The following is an 18,893-nucleotide window of genomic DNA, read 5'->3' as shown; positions in this document are numbered from 1 at the left end:
ACTCGTTTAGAATAGACGCACCATATGTGAACACAAGGTCCTGAGATCCGGTCAATGCACAGATCTTAGCAGAGGACTGTATCTGAAGCTTGTGGTTTCCAGAAACACTCATAACATTGGCATCTGTCCTGGCTTCCATGTGCAATTTGGGGATGCTAAGGGTCCCACTCACTGCAGCTTGTGACCTGTAATCATGGCTGTGAAACAGAAAGAAAAATTGCTTTAAATTACACACCTAAAGTTTTTTGCAGCTCTGGAAACGATTGCTCACCCATGAATCTAGCTAAAGTATATGTTAGCAATAGGAAATCCAATGTCATAATCATCTAAAATGTGTATTGTTCGCATAACCAAAAAGATGCACAAATCAACCTACCCAAAGTTTATTTCGGTTTTTGGTAGAACCAGGCTTGTTAAGTCATTTTTTTTATATTTACACTGGATTTTGATTTAAAGGCTTGTGTTGCTTAATTCTCAGCCACTTATGGGAATCATTTCTTGAGGAGAAGATCATACATGTAGGAGGTTTATCCTCCTTATTCACAATCAAAGTAATATGAGTTCTAGGTGGACTGGCACATTAGGCTGTCATTGAAGATTTGCTGTCAAAATGTCCTGGCTGTTATAGAAAGGGTACACTGAGGTAATTTGCAAATGCTGGTAAGGGGTCATAAGGAAATCTAATACAAAGAGTCCAACAATGGAAGTTTTTTTTTGTTCATTTGACCATTACTTGTGTTATAATGTTTTGTTTAAAGCGTAACTTCACTTTTGTTGAGAAAAAAACATTCCCCTCTGGGTGATCTATGTACATTGCAAGGGTTGTAACAACCTTTGTTGAAGATTGCTATTTTTTGTTATTCTGAAGAAATCCCTGTATGTTCCTCTGTGTCTCTGTGCTGAGTAGGTCTAATGGGAGTGGTTTCATAATTATCTATCAGCTGTGCACCTGCACAGCACTAATGAGGAAATCTGCTGGGCCTGCATCCCTTTAGACGTGTTCCTACAGGGAGTATCTCACCAAAAATGATATTTTTGTTGCAGGGGATGTCTGAAACTTGACTTGTATCTTAGGCAGACTTCTGGGAAAATTGGTAAGCCAATCACACAAGCATGAAATTATGTTTCTGGGGAGTGGTCAGTACACATTCTGTGTACAGATCAATTCCAGTTAGCCATATTGCATTGCATTTACGGAAAATTACAGTGGCTGCAGATTGAAAAGGAGAAGTAATTTTTAATAACATTCAATTACAATATGACGATACTTGCCAACAGTCCAGATTTTCCCGGGATAATCCCAATTTTAGGACCCTCGTCCCAATCGGAGCTCGCCCTGATAAAATTCCCAGGATTTTGTCTTTGTACCGGAAAAGTGGGAATGTTTTTGGCAAAAACGGATGGCGGGCTACAAAAAAGATGGCCGCCACCTCCGCCTGGAGGACTATTTCCCCTGTGTTCAGTGGAGAGGGGAGGGGCAGCCAATCGGCTTCTCTCTCCAGTGTACAAGTGGACCATTCTCTTGTACACTGAAGCCGATTGGTTGCACGGTTCGGAGGCCCCTCACCTCTCCACTGAACACACGGAGAAACCTGGGAACTGTAGCTGCCGCCAGCCCTCCGTCCCGAGGGGACAGACACATATACAGAGGGCTCCGCTGATAGGGACAGATATGTAAGGAGGGCTTCGCTGATGGGGACAGACATGTAAGGAGGGCTCCGCTGATGGGGACAGACACATGTAAGGAAGACTCCACTGATGGGGATAGACACATGTAAGGAGGGCTCCGCTGATGGTGACAGACATGGAGGACACTGATGTAAGGAGGGCTTCGCTGATGGGGACACTCATGTAGGGAGGGCTCCGCTGATGGGGACACTGATGTAGGAAGGGACTCCGCCGATGGGGACACTGATGTAAGGAGGGCTCCGCTGATGGGGACACTGATGTAAGGAGGGCTCCACTGATGGGGACGCTGATGTAAGGAGGGCTCCACTGATGGGGACACTGATGTAAGGAGGGCTCCACTGATGGGGACACTGATGTAAGGAGGGATATGCTCATGGGAGCACTGATGTAAGGAGGGACTCTGCTGGGGGCACCTGATATAGGGGAGGGACTCTGCTGGGGCACCTGATGTAAGGACAGACTCTGCTGGGGGCACCTGATGTAAGGACGGACTCTGCTGGGGGCACCTGATGTAAGGACAGACTCTGCTGAGGGCACCTGATGTAAGGATGGACTCTGCTGGGGGCACCTGATGAAAGGAGGGACTCCGCTGGGGGCACCTGATGGCATCTGGTGGCAGGCGACGTGGCAGGTGACACGCTCAGGGCACCCACTGATGGGGGCACCTAATGTAAGGACGGCCTCGGCTGAGGGCACCTGATGTAAGGACGGACTCTGCTGGGGGCACCTGATGTAAGGATGGACTCTGCTGGGGGCACCTGATGAAAAGAGGGACTGCGCTGGGGGCACCTGATGGCATCTGGTGGCAGGCGACGTGGCCAGTGACACGCTCAGGGCTCCCACTGATTCTGCATTATGGTGAGTTGAATGGTTTAATTTTATATTATAATGTAATAATAGATATAATGAACTTCAATCATCCTGACACCATAACAACCATGGTGTCGGGATGATTGAAGTGCTAACACCAAGTGTTTGGAGTATCTTTATCTGCTGATTGTTTACTTTCAGGAATATACATGTTCCTATTGTGGTGTAGGATCTGGGCCTGCTGTCCCTCCATCCCTCTTTCTTTCCTTCCTTTCTCTCTCCTTCCCTCCCTCCCTATCTTTCTTTCTCTCCCTCTCTCCCTCCCTCTTTCTCCCTCCATCCCTTGTTCATCTCAGACTCTAATCACACCCCATTTAAGCCACGCCCAATATTCCACTTAAACCACGCCCATTTTTTGTGTGGCACATTCCCCCCCGCTATGCCACGCCTACAAATGAATGCCCCTCCCCCTAATTATAAAACGACTCTGCCTACAGGCAAAAACGTGTCCCTATAATTTTTTTTACAAGGTTGGCAACTATGTATGACTTGTGTAGCAAGTGTATACGCTATATTATTTTTTCTTTATTTGCTAATTTTTTTCCCCACGAAAATGGAGTTACCCTTTAACTATTTTCTTATCTGTTTTTTTTTTTTTTCTTTCTGGGGAAGAAAAGAAGCTAAAATGAAGAGGTTAATTAGCAGATCATACTTGACATAAAAATAGGCCCATGGAAGGTAAAAAGAGCTTTCAAAACTCTTCAGGAACCATTTAAAGCCCATTGCACCCTTAGAAACCAGCTTCATTTTACCTTCTTATTGACTCCAACGCATTTAATCAAAATGGCGACATTTTGAAAACAGATTTTCACTAAAATTTCATTGCAATGAATACTCAATTTTGCTCATCCCTATTTACAAACAGTTAAAAATATGTCAGAATGCTTACTTTAGCCTGCCAGTCAGAGTAACTTCTGAGATCTGTTGATTGACAAGTTCAGCAGTAAGTGTGTATGAATTCATGTTAGGATTAGAGTCATCACTTAATTTCAGTCTGGTGCCAAGATTAATATTGGCGCTGGGAATCTCCAAATCACTAGTCCAGAGCATTTTGGCACGGTTGTATTTAAAGGTCAGCAGCGCCTCAGATGACTTAACCCCTGTAAAACAGATATTTTTACAGATCTAACAAGATTTAGAAATTAAAAAAAAGATCAAAGCAGATGTTGCAATGAGAATTACAATGCAGAATTAGGAACAAGAAGTTCAAAATAACACACCTTCAGCTTGAGCCGACACTTCCAGGAAGTTCACCAAGTCTGTTCCTTCTTTGTTAGACCCATAAAGTGTTGCCAAAGAATATTCCTGCACCTCTCCTGTTGGCTGGATCTCCACCTCAAATCTTACAAAAATGGTTAAGATATGTTATTTAAATGTAAACATTTGGAATGTGACAATGAATTTTAGATTAATTTTTTTCCTAAACCGAGCTGCAAAATTCTCCTACTCTAAGCTACGTGTTGAGAAGAATTCAAATCTTTTCATTACAACTGTTTCCATAGTTCAGCTGACTGAGAGTTTTTGTCCCCTAACTGTTTTTGATTAGCTGCCTTGGTTAACAGACAGTTTAGGAGCCCAGCTGCAAGAGAAATTCTTTCCTCTGTGCCACTAAAGCAGTTTATATGTTTCCAGAAACAACTTTAATAGAAACGAATTAAACTTGCATCTCAGAAAGCTGTATTTTTATGCTTAAGACAAGGGATATCATTAGCCATCACTCATCTCCATTTTGAAGCACAATTAGCAAACCTCTGTCCCTTTATCTTTCTTTATTTTGCAATTTGATGGAAATATGTAACAGTGGGGTTGATTTACTAATACTGGAGAGTGAAAAATCTGGTGCAGCTCTGTATAGAAACCAACCAGCAAAGCTTATTTCAACAAGCTGAAGTTAGAAGCTGATTGGCTACCATTCACAGCTGCACTAGATTTTGCCCTCTCCAGTTTTAGTAAATCAACCCCAATGTCACCAGAACTAGACAAAAGTATATCTGCCAATACATTTTACAGATGATTTCAATGTAAATGGCATCATTGTATACACAGCAATATACAACATTCACTTGCTTTGTTATATTGGCATCCATATTACAAGACTTGTTGCCAGTCCAGATGACTTAAAAACTTAACCAGTCGTTCACTATTTCAACTTAAAACTTGCACCATACATTTATGCTATAATGAATTGCAGAAAGACAAGCATATGTACATATATAAATGTAAAGAAGCCCATTTCAGTGTCACTAGTTTGAAAAGCATACACACCTGGTTTCTCCAGTAAGTGGGAAGTAGGGGGCTCCATCTATTGAGCTGGCATTGGAATACCCAATGCTGGTACAGTATAACAGCCCTGTAATCAGAGGCTTGCAAGATGACTGCTCCTCGCGGTTTTGGACAATGGAGGTCATGACTTCAGTCTTTGATGCAAAGACCAAGTTAACCTTGTTGCTGATTAAAGGCAAAAAAAATGTTATTATAGTTCAGTAGAACCGATCTATCAATCAATCAATCTGTAACTATCATGTGTTATTCTGTATTATTTCAGGTTTCTCTCTATTTGCATTCTATCTATCTATCTATCTATCTATCTATCTATCTATCTATCTATCTATCTATCTATCTATCTATCTATCTACCTCTCTATCTATCTACCTCTCAATTTATTTCTTTATAACTAGATCGGACAAGGGGATATCTGCGATGGTTAGGTGGAGTCTACAGAAAAATGGTTATATTGGGAGAACAATCTATAATAACTATATGTAGGAATTTACTCTCTGTCAAAGGTGTTGATTCGATAGATAGATAGATAGATAGATAGATAGATAGATAGATAGATAGATAGATAGATAGATAGATAGATAGACAGACAGACATACTATATATATATATATATATATATATATATATATATATATATATATATATTGACATTGACTAGATAATTAGATACCTAGGCAGGCAATGAGATCTGCTTTCTTGTCTGTTACTCACTTAATACTGAAGAGTTTTACTGGAGTGGTGGGTGCCGGGACTGAGAATTTGAACTGTCCATTATTCACAGATACGCGAGCCTGAATTCCGGATTCATGGTAGATGTTGGTGTTCATTAAGACCGCATGTTTGGAAAATTCGGGAATCTGGACTCCTAACTGAGTAACAAATTCCACAGCCACTGCTGGTTTCAGAGTCAGTTCAGCCTTTTTCTGCAAAGGGCAAAATCACATAATAATATCCAGTATACAAATTCAGATGATTGAAAATGAATAGGCTACTGCCATTTTACTGATTTCATTGTGGAAGAACGTTTCCATATTTCATCCTTTTAAATGTTCGTAGCCATTTTTAGCTGAGAATAGGTGACTAAAGTTTTTGACAGTAAGACTACGGGCAGGAATATAAGGGTGATTTAAAAGCAATCTGATGCTTTTCTATAACAATATCAGCTTACATTGGATTAAATTGCTGAAATTTTTTTTTTTCAAACCACTTTTCATTTTAATAAAATACCTTGTGAACCTGTCACTTTCATCTACTGCCTTGCTGGGCATGGCAACACTCTGCCTATTTAGCTCTCCAGCATTGTTGGCCCTGCAACTCATACTATTTTCCATTGTAATAAAGGCATGTCTTCATACTAAATATAACAAATAATTCCGCGCTGCCCAAAAAGGATAAGCAGCTAACACGGCCAGTAGGACATGTGCATGAAAAGAAAACCAAAAAAAGTGTAGCGCTAATATGAACCGTGAAATGGCCACATGATATGTACAATGAAGACCATTACATCATAACATTGGCAAACAATACCAAAAAACTGAAAATAACATCAAAAGTGAAAAAATATAGTCCTCTATAAGTATACTCGTGAAATCTTGAAATAAGAAGAATTCCACCACCAACAATAGGGAGGCTTACCGGAACGTTTGAACCCAAAGAAACGTACGTTCAGTTGGGTCAAACAAGCTCGTGTGATAAACAGCCGATAGTGTTCTGTAGAAGTTAAGACACTTTTTTTGGTTTTCTTTGCATGTCTTCATACTGTTTGCACTTCCTATCCTCTATGGAGCACTTTTGGTCACAGGGTGCATAGCAAATGCAAGGAAAGGTTAATGGCAAATGACTGACAGCAGCTCCAGACCCATTTCAAGTCTCTCCCCACCTTCAAACAGCTGATAGTAATCACATTAGTATTAATGAACCTTATAAAAAAAGTATTTTTCGGCATATTGCCAGTTGAAAAAAAGTGTTGATAAGGTGCCGATAATAGAGCATGCACAGTAGCGGTGGCTGCCCATTGCAGGGTGTCATCCTGGCGGCTCAAGGTCTTTTCCTCCCCTCTCCTCCTCCCCTCTCTCCTCCTCTCCTCCCTCCTCCTCACTTCTCCTCTCCTTGCAGAGCGGCGATCTCCCTGTGTCAGGGAGCTGAATTTTCTGGACGGCCATAGTAACAATGTCCCGTCTCATGTGATAGAAGGCACACTGAGCAAATGCCGGGACATTGGATCAGTGTGACCTGATCACAGGGGGCGGGACATTGTTACTGCAGCCTGGGCAATTAAAATCCAGCTCCGTGACACAGCGGGAGATCGCCGCTCTGATCCGGGCACAGGTAGGCTGCATCCACAGGCACTGGTGATGCTGCATCTTATGGGCACAGGCAGGCTGCATCCACAGGCACTGGTAAGGCTGCATCCACAGGCACTGGCGAGGCTGCATCTGACGGGCACAGGCAGGCTGCATCCCACAGGCACTGGCAAGGCTGCATCCCACAGGCACTGGCAAGGCTGCATCTCACATGCACTGGCAAGGCTGCATCTCAAATGCACTGGCAAGGCTGCATCTGACAGGCACTGGTAGCTGTATCTGACATGCACTGCAAGGCTGCATCCCACAGGCACAGGTAGGCTGCATCTGACAGGCACTGGCAAGGCTGCACCTGACATGAACTGGTAGGCTGCATTGATCTCTTGTATCATGTCTGCTAGAGGTGCACTGAAAAGAAATTTTGCGAATATTATTAGCAGTGTGTTTAGGTTTAAGTAAGAGATTGCAGACATGATACAAGAGATGGTTAGAGACTGTGGACATGATACAAGAGATGGTTAGAGACTGTGGACAATTATAAAAGAGAAGGTTAGAGACTGTGGATCCTGCATTTTTGGTTTTGGTTTCGGTTTCGGCACCAACATTTCCATTCGGTGCACCACTAGTATTTTTTCCATATAATTTTAAAGCAACTATGTCTTCTGAGCTTTTCTGCTCCCTACCCACTGTGGTTCCATCCTCTGAACCCGACTTCACTACAAGACGAGCAATGATATAGGGACCTGAGTATGGAACCGCATTACTGTGCAGGGAACACAGGCATCCCAAACTCCCAAAGGTGTTGAATGTTAATAAATCTAATGGAGGAGTGGTGAGTATAATATCTCTTTTTTACAGAGAATGGATTTGGGCAATTTTTGACACAATAGCATTTCATTTCAGCTGCTGTTATGAATACTTACATTTTTGGATGTAAATCCAAACTTGGCTCCTGGAGTAATTATTCCAGACAGGGACACTTGGAGCTGAAGGCCGGATCCAGTTGGCAGGTAGAACTGATTGTCCATGAAGATGTAGTGGACAAACATATCACTCTCACCACCAGCTGAAAATAACTGTGCAATCTAAAAATAGCAAAAATTCAATTTAATAAGTTAAACTTTATACAATTCATCAACTTAAAAATGTAACCCAATTTTTTTATAATTCCCTTCTTTCACTTTCCTTTCAAATTAGTTAAATGTAAGACTGTGATTCTTTCCAAAGGTCCTCCTAACCTTGTTACAGGCTTGTATACAACTCTAAATATGCAACAGCTGCAGCAGGAGCTGGACCTGGGATGTTTCCCATGTATTGATGTTGCTGTTAGGGTATACTTTTACCAAACTGTCAGTCTAGGCCTAACTTGCATTAGTTATACAAAGAATACAAATTTGAAATACCTTTGTTGGGAGATTATGGATGGAGTGGAAGTTCTTCAGCAGCATATCTCCCAAGATCTTGAAATCACTCAGTTTAATATAGCCCAGTTCTTTACCAAGAATTTCCAAATAGGCGTTGGCTTCTGGTGCATTGTTTGCTCTGATTTGTTTGATCAGCTTCTCAGCATTAAAGAGGATAGCCTTTTTAAGATCCTAGAATACAATCAACCAGAACATGATCAATTAAAAATCATGATGGCCAAACAATATACAGATATACAAATATCTTAATGGTGACTCCAGCATTGGAAGGAAACTATTCAGTCTCAGGTCACTCAAGAAGACAAGCGGCCACTCCGAGAAGTTAGATTTTAACCTTAACCTGTGTTTTTAACTTTTATTCCCTGTACACACGGTAAGATTTTCCGACTGAAAATGTGTGACAGGACCTTGTTGTCCGAAATTCCGACTGTATGTGGGCTCCATCACACATTTTCCATCGGAATTTTCGACACACAAAGTTTGAGAGCTTGCTATAAAATTTTCCGACAACAAAATCCATTGTCGGAAATTCCGATCGTGTGTACACAAATTCGACGCGCAAAGTGCCACACATGCTCAGAATAAATTAAGAGAAGAAAGCTATTGGCTACTGCCCCATTTATAGTCCCGACGTACGTGTTTTACGTCACCGCGTTTAGAACGGTCGGATTTTCCGACAACTTTGTGTGACTATGTGTATGCAAGACAAGTTTGAGCCAACATCCGTCGGAAAAAATCCATAGATTTTGTTGTTGGAATGTCCGATCAATGTCCGACCGTGTGTACGGGGCATTAGAGTGGTAAGGATGTGAAATTCCCTTCCACAATCGGTGGTTTCAGCGGGTAATGTTGCTAATTAAAAAAATTCTTAGATGGGCATCTTACACAATATACAGGGATATGGGAAGTGGTAGAGACATAATACACACACCCACACAGGTTGAACTGGATGAACTGGTGTATATAGTCAACCTTACCAACTACTATGAAAATGACCTTTTTAGATCTCAAGTTTGAGAAAAATGATGGTCTAAATATTAACTCACATATTTAATGTGGGCTGCATACTAGCAAGATTAGCTTCTTTGTTTTTTGAAGGCCCCTTTGAAGAGGGACAAAGGGATTTGGTTTCCGAAAACGGACAGTCCCTCCAAAGTAAGGGCAGTTGGGAACTATTGGTATCATGCAAATTAATGCTAAAACCTTTTACAGGGTGTACTGTATGTATGAATGTATTTACATTCTGTTTACTCTAACCTTAAAACATTATGGACGTGATTTACAGCATAAGGCTTAATTAAACCTTAATTTATATATTATATTTGCTCTACAAGGAGTAAAAAATATTCAAATAAACCAACCAATGCAATAAATGATGAACACAAACTGTAATTATACCTCAGATTGTCTGTCCTCTCTGGAGACACCAAACCACTTGTAGAGAACTTCGCTGACTTTGTCAGGGACTTTGCCATCTGCCCAGTACAGAGCTTTTGTAGCACAGTCAGGGAAAAAGCCTTCTTTTCCAAACAGAGCATCCAGAGTTGGTTCAAAACCATTGCCTTCAATGCCGATCTATATTGGGGAAAAAATGAAGGATTGAATAAACATGGTTTCAAGAATACATCATAGTGTTCTAACACTCCGTATACGTACATAGTATACATACAAGGCTAGAATGACTGACGCACACAGCATCCAGGTAGATTATTCCTTATTCTTAAACATACAGTGGAAAAATAGTTTGATTCTTTTCATATATGGTTAAACCCCCAGGAGATTTTATCTCTATAGGAAACATGTACCTGAAATGTGTCTTTGTAGACCTTTCCTTCTGAAAATACTAGTGGTTTGGCTCCAATGCTGAGTCAATGGTTCAAGTGCATTGCTAGAAATTAGTTTTTATTTTGACCAACCCTGCTGCACACTTTTTACAGGTCAGTGACTCAAAGTATTACAGTCATAGAAAGTCAGAAAGCTATCATTTTTATACAGAGGTTAGCAATGGTGTCCTGCACTACAAGCTTACTTTAAGGGATATTTTCCACTTCTTCGCCCATGAACTGCTCACAAAGCACATATAGAGTTATGGGCTATTGGTATCTACAGTACAGTTAACACCCATGTAGGTAATGTAGGCTGCAATTGCTTCTCCCCCATTCTGAAAATGCAAAATCCCCAGCTTTCATAATGATAATTATTTTTTAATGCTATGAGTCACTGGCTTGCAACTTCCTTTTCTCTGAGACTGATCTATGCTTGTTCCAGGTCTGTGATTCAGAAGTAGAAAAAGACAGCTGGAAATCTAGCACTTTGTATAAAGTGCTCAAAGACAAAAGCCCTATATTTTTGCATTGTATATGTGTTGTAATGCATAGGGCTACATCTTTCTTCCCTCTGATAAAAGACTACTGAAAATGCATTTAAAATGCCTCAAAATAGATGCAAATTATATTTTTTTATATTTTTATTTTTGGAAAAAAAGCACTTGCTAAAAGGAAATAATGACATACAAACTTTCAGATTATATATAACAACCAATCATATTTCACCTTCAATCAGATTAACATATTTTGGTCACTGTTAGTTACAGTATTTAATAGATTGTTTAGTGCAATCACATTTTTCATGTAGCTTAAAGTGTTACTAAACCCAGTAATATGAAAATAGTTGTGTCTATTTACCTACAAACCAAACTTTGAAAATGTTTTTTTTATATCTACGTTGTTTCCTACACTTTTTAAAGCCAGCATAAAAAATACAAAAACATTTTGGTGCCCTAGAAACCCCTTAGTTTTTGCTATTAACCTTTTCATATTCAATTTATGGGATGTGGCACTGTATATAATCAGATTGGACTCTATCTTTTCATGACTACTCAAAATTCATTAAAAATGCCTCAAAATAGATGCAAAATATATTTTTTATATTTTTAGTATTGTAAAAAAAGTACTTTTAGGGCACTAAAAGGAAATAATGATATGCAAACTTTCAGTTATATATAACAACCAATCATATTTCACCTTCAATCATATTAACATTTTTTGGTCACTGTTGGTTACTATATTTAATAGATTGTTAACGCAATCTCATTTTTTCATGTAGCTCAAGATTGTCACAAAGGTAATAATAGAAACAAGGAAGGAGGGTATATTAATTAAAAAAGCAAGTACCTCAAACATGTCCAGAGACTGTCCAAATACATTCAGCGTCTCCTTCAGCATGACTTCACGAGGCATGTAACCGGTAGAATCATAGATTATGTTTCCTTCTACCTTAGCGGCTACATTGTCACTGTCAGCCATTCCAGGAATATGTAGACTCTTGGAGTATTGGTAGTTGCGTGAGGATTTTGCAAAATCAGTGACAATAGGTGGTGCTCCGTTTGATTTCATGGACTCTTCCAGTTGGGTTTTGAGCCTGTAAAGTGATACGCAACATTATCATTTACATACAGTGATAGTTGTCAGTAAAATTACAATTAGTATACAGTAGCCATAGCAGAAATAGACTTATTTCAATTGATTTTTGAACTGCATTATACTGATATGTATTGTGAAAAGGCAAATGTTAAATGATCAGGCTCCATAACCTTAGCTAATGCATTTCCATCCCTCTAAGACTCCTCTGTTGCTCCCTACATCCAGGCAATGGCGCACCTTGCATGGTCAAATGACCCTGAGAGCTATACAAGTGGTGGTATAGCTGTTACAGGGCCACCAATGCCAGAAAGGTCTTTGGCATTAACCCAAAGAAAAGAGCAATCATGGTCCTTCTCATTTGGCAAAGGCATGGGGTCAGCAACCATCTTTTAAAAAAATATATGTTTTTGCAAAAGCTACAGAGAAGGCCAACACCCTTTAGGGGCTATAGTGCCATAAATTATGATAGTAAGTAAATAAGTATGTGTTACTTATCTACAAACAATGAAATAATTACTTAGCCAACTTTGCTCACTTTGTTGTTACATTGCATTAGGGGAGCTGGCTGAATTGGCTTGAATTATGCCCAGTGATTGGCAGTTATGCAGTGCAATACAAAGTCTAATTAGGGTACATTACTGCGAACAAAGTTTTAGGGTCAAAACATTTCTTTTTACTTTTGAAATGAGTTAGGGAAGTGTTTAAACCCATGTCAAGTTTTTATTACTAGAGGTACAGAAAAAAACAGGGGTGCCAGACAAAATCCAAACTTTTTCCAGAAATTTTAGGCCCTGGTGAAGGGGGCCCATTAGGATCCTGAAAAACGTTGGATCGTTCTTTTGACAACTTATGTACTTTTATATCCGTTCAGTCGTATCGGACTCTGCAAACCTTGGCAAATTTTTTACAAGGTAGGTATTTCCTCAACACTGAACCCCCAGCCCTGATTGCTCAGCTTGGGAGTGGAATGTAGAATGTGATAATAAATGTGCATAAGCCAATATTAATAGGCGTCAATTAACCTACCAACATGTCTTTGGAGCGTGGAAGGAAACTGGAGGAAATCCTTACTGAGGATACACACAGCTGTGGAGGTTGCCTGCTGTGTTTCATTACTCTTATACGCAAGATATTCACCATACTCAGCCTACACTCTTTATGGACTAACGAGGTCTCTAGGGTTACATCACTACACCCAAGGCATGCCTGCTCTCCGTTTGGCCCCTGGTGGGGTCCCATCTGACTCCGCCCCCTCAGCTCCCTGGTAAGGCACCTGCTGCCGCTGTCTTGGAGCCACACACCTGTAGCCATGGTCAAGCTCAGTGGTACATTGTTACACACATCCACCCCTGAAAAGCGAGCTGGATCTCGCAAAACTAGTCAGGTAGTATGATGCCCGTGTACTATGACTGCTATTACATCCATGTACTGTACCAATATTTCTTGTTTATATATCCTTTTTTTGATTGGCAACTGTTGGTGTTATCTATGCATGTAAACAATTTTACTTGAATAAACCATATACTGTATTTACTACTGTTATGTTTACTGGCGGAAACGGTACCCACTTCATTCAAAGTCCCAGGGTGAATTCTTTATTTTACTATATGTTAAAGGGGTGGAAGTGTGTTACTGGGGACACCAGACCTTTCCCCTTTCTTTACATCTTGACTCTGAGATCGAGCTTTATTTGTATTCATTGCCCCCTATGTCCATTTCTGACAAGCTTGTATTGCTGTCTCCTTCCCCATTGAGGATATTTTAGCCTCACGTCCTACTGATGTTTGTTAGGGCACGACAGGGTGTCCCCAGGACATGAAGCACAAGTAAAAATAGAAAGCATTATAGTGTAACTGACTGTTACTATGATTATTTAGCTGCATAGATGCACTCAGCCCATAATTAAAGTATTCTTAACAACATTTAATTTGATTCACTATACTTTCAGTGCGAGCTTGAACAAAGTATAATACATGTTCAGTTTGGAATCTCCAAATTAACTCAACATTATAAGAGCAAAGTTTTCCATGTGAACTTGACCAAGATATACATGTTCAACTTGCAACTTGCAATGATTACACTTACTCTTGGGTTTCTGGAGCTTCAGAATTTAGAATGTTAACAATGTGTGAGGCAACAAAGTTCCTCACTTCACTGTCATCCTTGCTAAGCACTCGAAGAACTTTGCGGAGGTCAGACTGTGAAGGGTTCTTCATCACGGTGAGGTAAGCTGCCAGTCTCTTTTGGACAGGAGAGTTATTGTCCTGGAAAACTTGGACAAGTGAATTCCGAACCTAGATAAAAAAGAAAAAGTATTGGAGATTAAGCAGTGAAGGAAACAATAACTATGGCCAAATGTGTAGACCAGTCATGAACTTTCCTATCTGTCGTTAAGTTAACTTACTTCATCTGTGACTGTCATTTTCCGTAGCGCTTGAATAGCTGCCTTCTGGACATCAGGGGATGGAGCCTGACTAACACATTTCAGAACAGAGGACCTGATTTGTGGATTGGCTTCTTCTAAGACGCTTCCCATAATGCCAATAGCCTGAGGAAGAAGAGCAAACAGACATACAGACATGAGACAATGCTGAGGAAGACAGAGATTGTATAAAGAAAAGGATGAGTCCAAATAGTTTTTTTCAGATTCCATTAAATACAACTCAAAGTCTGGTGTACCTTGAGGGTCAGGAAGGTCTTATCTTGGTCTCCATTGCACTCGTTCCCAATCAGAGATGACATGAAGTCAGCCACATCCCTAAGCTCAGAAGTGATGGTAAATGTGTCTTTGTAGAAGCTGAAAACATAAACATGTAAAAGATTACACAAATGCAGTTTATAAATCATTATAAAGCTCTATATGCAATCTTGTTGTGAGTTAGATGTATGCTCCATCAGGGGACTCTATACATGTTCTACTTAGGATCTTTACACTCCATTACACTCTACTTGGGCACTTTATACACAGAACATGGGGTGGGCACCCACAGCACTCCAGCTGTATTTAAGCTAAACATCCCTGAGTCTTGCAATTCCTCATGGGACTTTTCGTTTTAAAACAGCTAGTGTGCCTAAGTTAGCGCAACTTGAGATCTGACTTGTGAGACCCCAAGTCGCATGACATGTGAAATCCAATGTTATTCAATGAGAGCTGTCTTAATTAGCACTACTGAAGTTGCTCCTACCTCAGTATTTCCTCCTCTGTTTCAACTTCAGTACAAAAGGTTCCTGCACTACTGGATAGTTGACTTCTATCTGACTTGTGCCCATGGACTTTAATGGAAGTCGTCTCCAAGTCAAATCCTCATCTATATTGATGTGATTTGGATCTACAGGAAGATTACCCAGGCAGTGCAATGGCATTTTCATGTATGCTGTTATCTCTGCATAACTACCCAAAACAAAGTTGCTTCAAATTTGCATCAAGTCGCTTCAAAGTAGTACTCAAGTCACCAGGAAGTCGCCTGGCAAAGTTGCACCGTAAGTCGCACGATTTTCAGGTCACAGTAGTGTGAACCGAGCCTCAATATACATTATATATATTTTACATGTCAACTCAGATTGTTAAATATATTCCACCTGGGAGCACTATATAGACTCGAAGCAGGGACACAATCCACCAGAAAACTCTATATAAACTACACTTCATTTACAGACTTTATATGCATTCAGATTGGAAGCTGTATATCTTTTATACTTTTTTTTTTTCATGTTGCATGTAATGAACTTACTTGTTTACTGTGTGGCTCAGGGCATAGAATGAGGCTCTACTTTGCTGGTACTGTGCCATGTTCAGAAGTTCACGCACGCGCTTAGTGCACGGTGATGGCAGGAGGCCAAGCGCATAGGTAACAGTATCAGTCAGTACTGGAGACATCTGCCCTGTCCGCAGTATCTGCAGTAGACCTCCGAAGCATTCTGGAGTACCACATTGGGTCAGAGCTTGCAGTGTGATGGGGCTGGAATGGGAAATACAAATATATAATGAACAATTTAATAAATAAATACTTTAAAACGATATATATATATATATATATATATATATATATATATATATATATATATATATATATATAGCTATATATCTATGTATATAGTTATTTTTTATTATTGATATTATCGTTTTACTTTTCTAGACTCCAATAAAACATTTTCATAGAGAAATACTACAATACTGACATCTAGTGGCAGTATGTGGTACTGATATCCCAGCTTCTTCAATAAATATGCAAAGTGCATTAACCCACAGAATCCTATCTGATTTCCACTTATTGCAGCCAAATGTACTAGGACACGCCCACTGTTATGGTTTACATCATTATCAGGCTGATTTATTCTATAAGACCGATGGCTGAAAAATACTGAATAAAGCAACCATTGCTACAGCAGTTTGTACACTAAATAGCATTTGATTTTAAATACCAGTTAGAACAAAACCTTTGCTCTACATTAACCCTATTGAATTACGTTTTTACATTCTGAGCACTCTACGGTAATTGGAGTTGCACAGCTCCATTGATTGATGCTACTTGAAGTTGTAATGCTGCTTGTAATATGTTTATTCTGTTAACAGCTATTTATATTATTATTATTATTATTATTATACAGAAGTTATATAGCGCCAGCAGTTTGTGCAGCGCTTTGCAATCTAAAGGGAGATAGTACAGTTACAATACAATTCAAGGGTTAGATGGGGTCCGCACCTGAGAGCTTACAATCTAATATGGAGGGACAAGTGGTATAAAAGTTAATAACTGTGAGGGATGATCGGATGGGAGAATTAAAAGTTCATTTGTGGGATAACCTGAAAGGATGATTATTCAGAAATTGCCTAAGGCCCCTTTTACACTCACTAGTGTGACTTACCCTGCCACTTGGGACTTCAAAGTCACATGACAAGTCGCACCCCATGATTTCCAGTGAGCACCATTCACATCTGTGCGACTTCAAGTTGCAGTGACTTCAAAGTAGTCCCTGCACTACTTTAGTCCGACTTTGATGCAACTTGAGATCCATAGACACAAGCATTGCTTCAAGTTGCGTCAAAATCGCAGCAAAGTCACGGCAAAAAAATTGCATGGCTTTCAGGTTGCACAAATGTGAAAGAGGCCTAAAAGTGGACAGAGTAGGAGATAGCTGGACATATTGGGGTAGAGAGTTCCAGAGGAAGAGAGAGGCTCTGGAGAAGTCCTGTAGATAAGCATGGGAGAAGGAGACATGGGAGCTAGAGAGCAAGAGGTCTTAGGAGGAGAGAAAAGGACTGTTTGGGTTATATATTGAGACAAGGTTAGTGATGTAGCTAAGGGCAGAGAAATAAATGGCATTGTATTATAATTTTATTAGCATGTATAGGGCAACTTAGACCATGGTAAATTCAATGAAAGGAAATTTTCAGTTTAAACTGCAAACTGCTATTTTCTTGGAAGAAATCTCTGCAGTCTTCACCTTGTAACCAATGGCTGACCTCTATCTTACGTTTGCTTATTGTTCTTGGTAACTTTTCAGATCCGCACAGAGTCATTGGGGTTGATTTACTAAAGTTAAATAGACTTTTCATTTTGCAAAGGGATTTTCCCCAGAGCTTAGTGAATGAGCTAAAGGTCTGCTTAGTTCCATTATCCAATCACGTGCAAGCAAAAATGCTGTTTTTTATTTTGTTTGAACGTGATTAGGTAATCTTCACAATGTGAAACTTCACCTCATTCACTCGGCTCTGGGACAAAGTCCCTTGCAAAATGAACAACCTATTGCATTTTATTAAATCAACCCTATTACCTTGGTGTGGTCATTAGGTGATAAAAGGTTTCACCAGCAGGTGGCAATCAAGGAGTGGAAATGTTGGACTTTACAATAATAGAGGAGTCATATGTTAATAAAGAATTTACATTTTAGTTGAAAATCCACTCTGAAGGATAGGGTCACCGAAATATCCAACCGGTTTATTACTATGCAGAACGTACCTTGACAGCTCCATAAGTCTTGGCACGAGTGGGCCCAGAGTCTCATTGTTGAGGGATCTTAGCGCAGTCACCAGTTTGTGGAAGTGGTTTGCTCTCTGCTGGTTCTGCTCACTAGTAGACATTTTCTGCAGCACCATGAGGTTATCTATAACTGCATCTTCATTACTGGACTGGTAGTGTGAAGCCTCCAGGGCTAAGCCTTTGATGTATGCTGAGTCTGAAATCACAACACATACAGTAGTTATTACTTTTATTCAAAACCAAATAGAATCAGTTATGTTTCGAATGTTTGCTTTGCAGTGTTTCGGTCATGAAGACGTAAAACCCCATTTACGTAGATGCAGAGCTAAAAACGTGAATTCTAGACACATTGGTCACTCTCTTTGACCTGATACCCAGAGGATGAGGATATCAGAGGGCTAAAGGGATAGGCCAATCTGACAAACACGCCATCCATTCGGTGGATACTGCAGGCTGTACCGCCTAACATTCGTCACAAAATGGGTGTAAAATGACGATTCTCACCTGAAAATTCTCTGTTGTTGGTTTTTGACACATCTTCCAGTTTTAATGTTTGTGTCACTTTAGCCATCATGCCATATTGTTTTCTGTAATACATAAAGAGACGTGTTGAAGCCTATGTCCAGGGAAAAGAAAGTGCTCCTCCTACATTACAAGGGTTCAAAGCTGGTTCAGGTATGGGGGCTGCAAAAAGCCGTTTTACATACCTGATCTCTGATACAGCCTGACAGTGCTGTACACATGACAGGGCAGCGGCAATTTTCACTCAAACTGACTCAGGCGAAACTGCCTGTCAAACTCGCCTATTGAGTTCAATAGCACACCGCAACCACAAGGCACACACTTGGCTCATGGTTGCAGCATTATTTTTCCCTACAAAATCCCCCTTGGGATTAAAAAAAAAAAAAAAGCAGATGTCCA

At 40.2% G+C, this 18,893-nt stretch overlaps 1 protein-coding gene across 1 annotated transcript in view; it reads right to left on the bottom strand.

The window, feature by feature from the left end:
- APOB (apolipoprotein B) overlaps positions 1-18,893 on the bottom strand; it is a 51,745-nt gene that overhangs the window by 16,651 nt on the left and 16,201 nt on the right. Inside the window, exons 8-22 of the mRNA XM_073625331.1 lie at positions 18,477-18,559; positions 17,952-18,168; positions 15,723-15,950; positions 14,671-14,788; positions 14,396-14,539; positions 14,077-14,285; positions 11,743-11,989; positions 9,968-10,144; positions 8,549-8,740; positions 8,069-8,230; positions 5,554-5,765; positions 4,825-5,007; positions 3,780-3,901; positions 3,449-3,659; positions 22-197 (exon numbers count right to left, since the gene is read on the bottom strand). Of these exons, the coding sequence (XP_073481432.1) occupies positions 22-197; positions 3,449-3,659; positions 3,780-3,901; positions 4,825-5,007; positions 5,554-5,765; positions 8,069-8,230; positions 8,549-8,740; positions 9,968-10,144; positions 11,743-11,989; positions 14,077-14,285; positions 14,396-14,539; positions 14,671-14,788; positions 15,723-15,950; positions 17,952-18,168; positions 18,477-18,559 (2,681 nt within the window). The remainder of the gene's footprint in view (positions 1-21; positions 198-3,448; positions 3,660-3,779; positions 3,902-4,824; positions 5,008-5,553; positions 5,766-8,068; positions 8,231-8,548; positions 8,741-9,967; positions 10,145-11,742; positions 11,990-14,076; positions 14,286-14,395; positions 14,540-14,670; positions 14,789-15,722; positions 15,951-17,951; positions 18,169-18,476; positions 18,560-18,893) is intronic.

This window comes from Aquarana catesbeiana, linkage group LG04 (genome assembly GCF_042186555.1).
Source record: "Aquarana catesbeiana isolate 2022-GZ linkage group LG04, ASM4218655v1, whole genome shotgun sequence".
NCBI lineage: Eukaryota > Metazoa > Chordata > Amphibia > Anura > Ranidae > Aquarana > Aquarana catesbeiana.
This window is presented reverse-complemented; position numbering and strand designations above follow the sequence as displayed.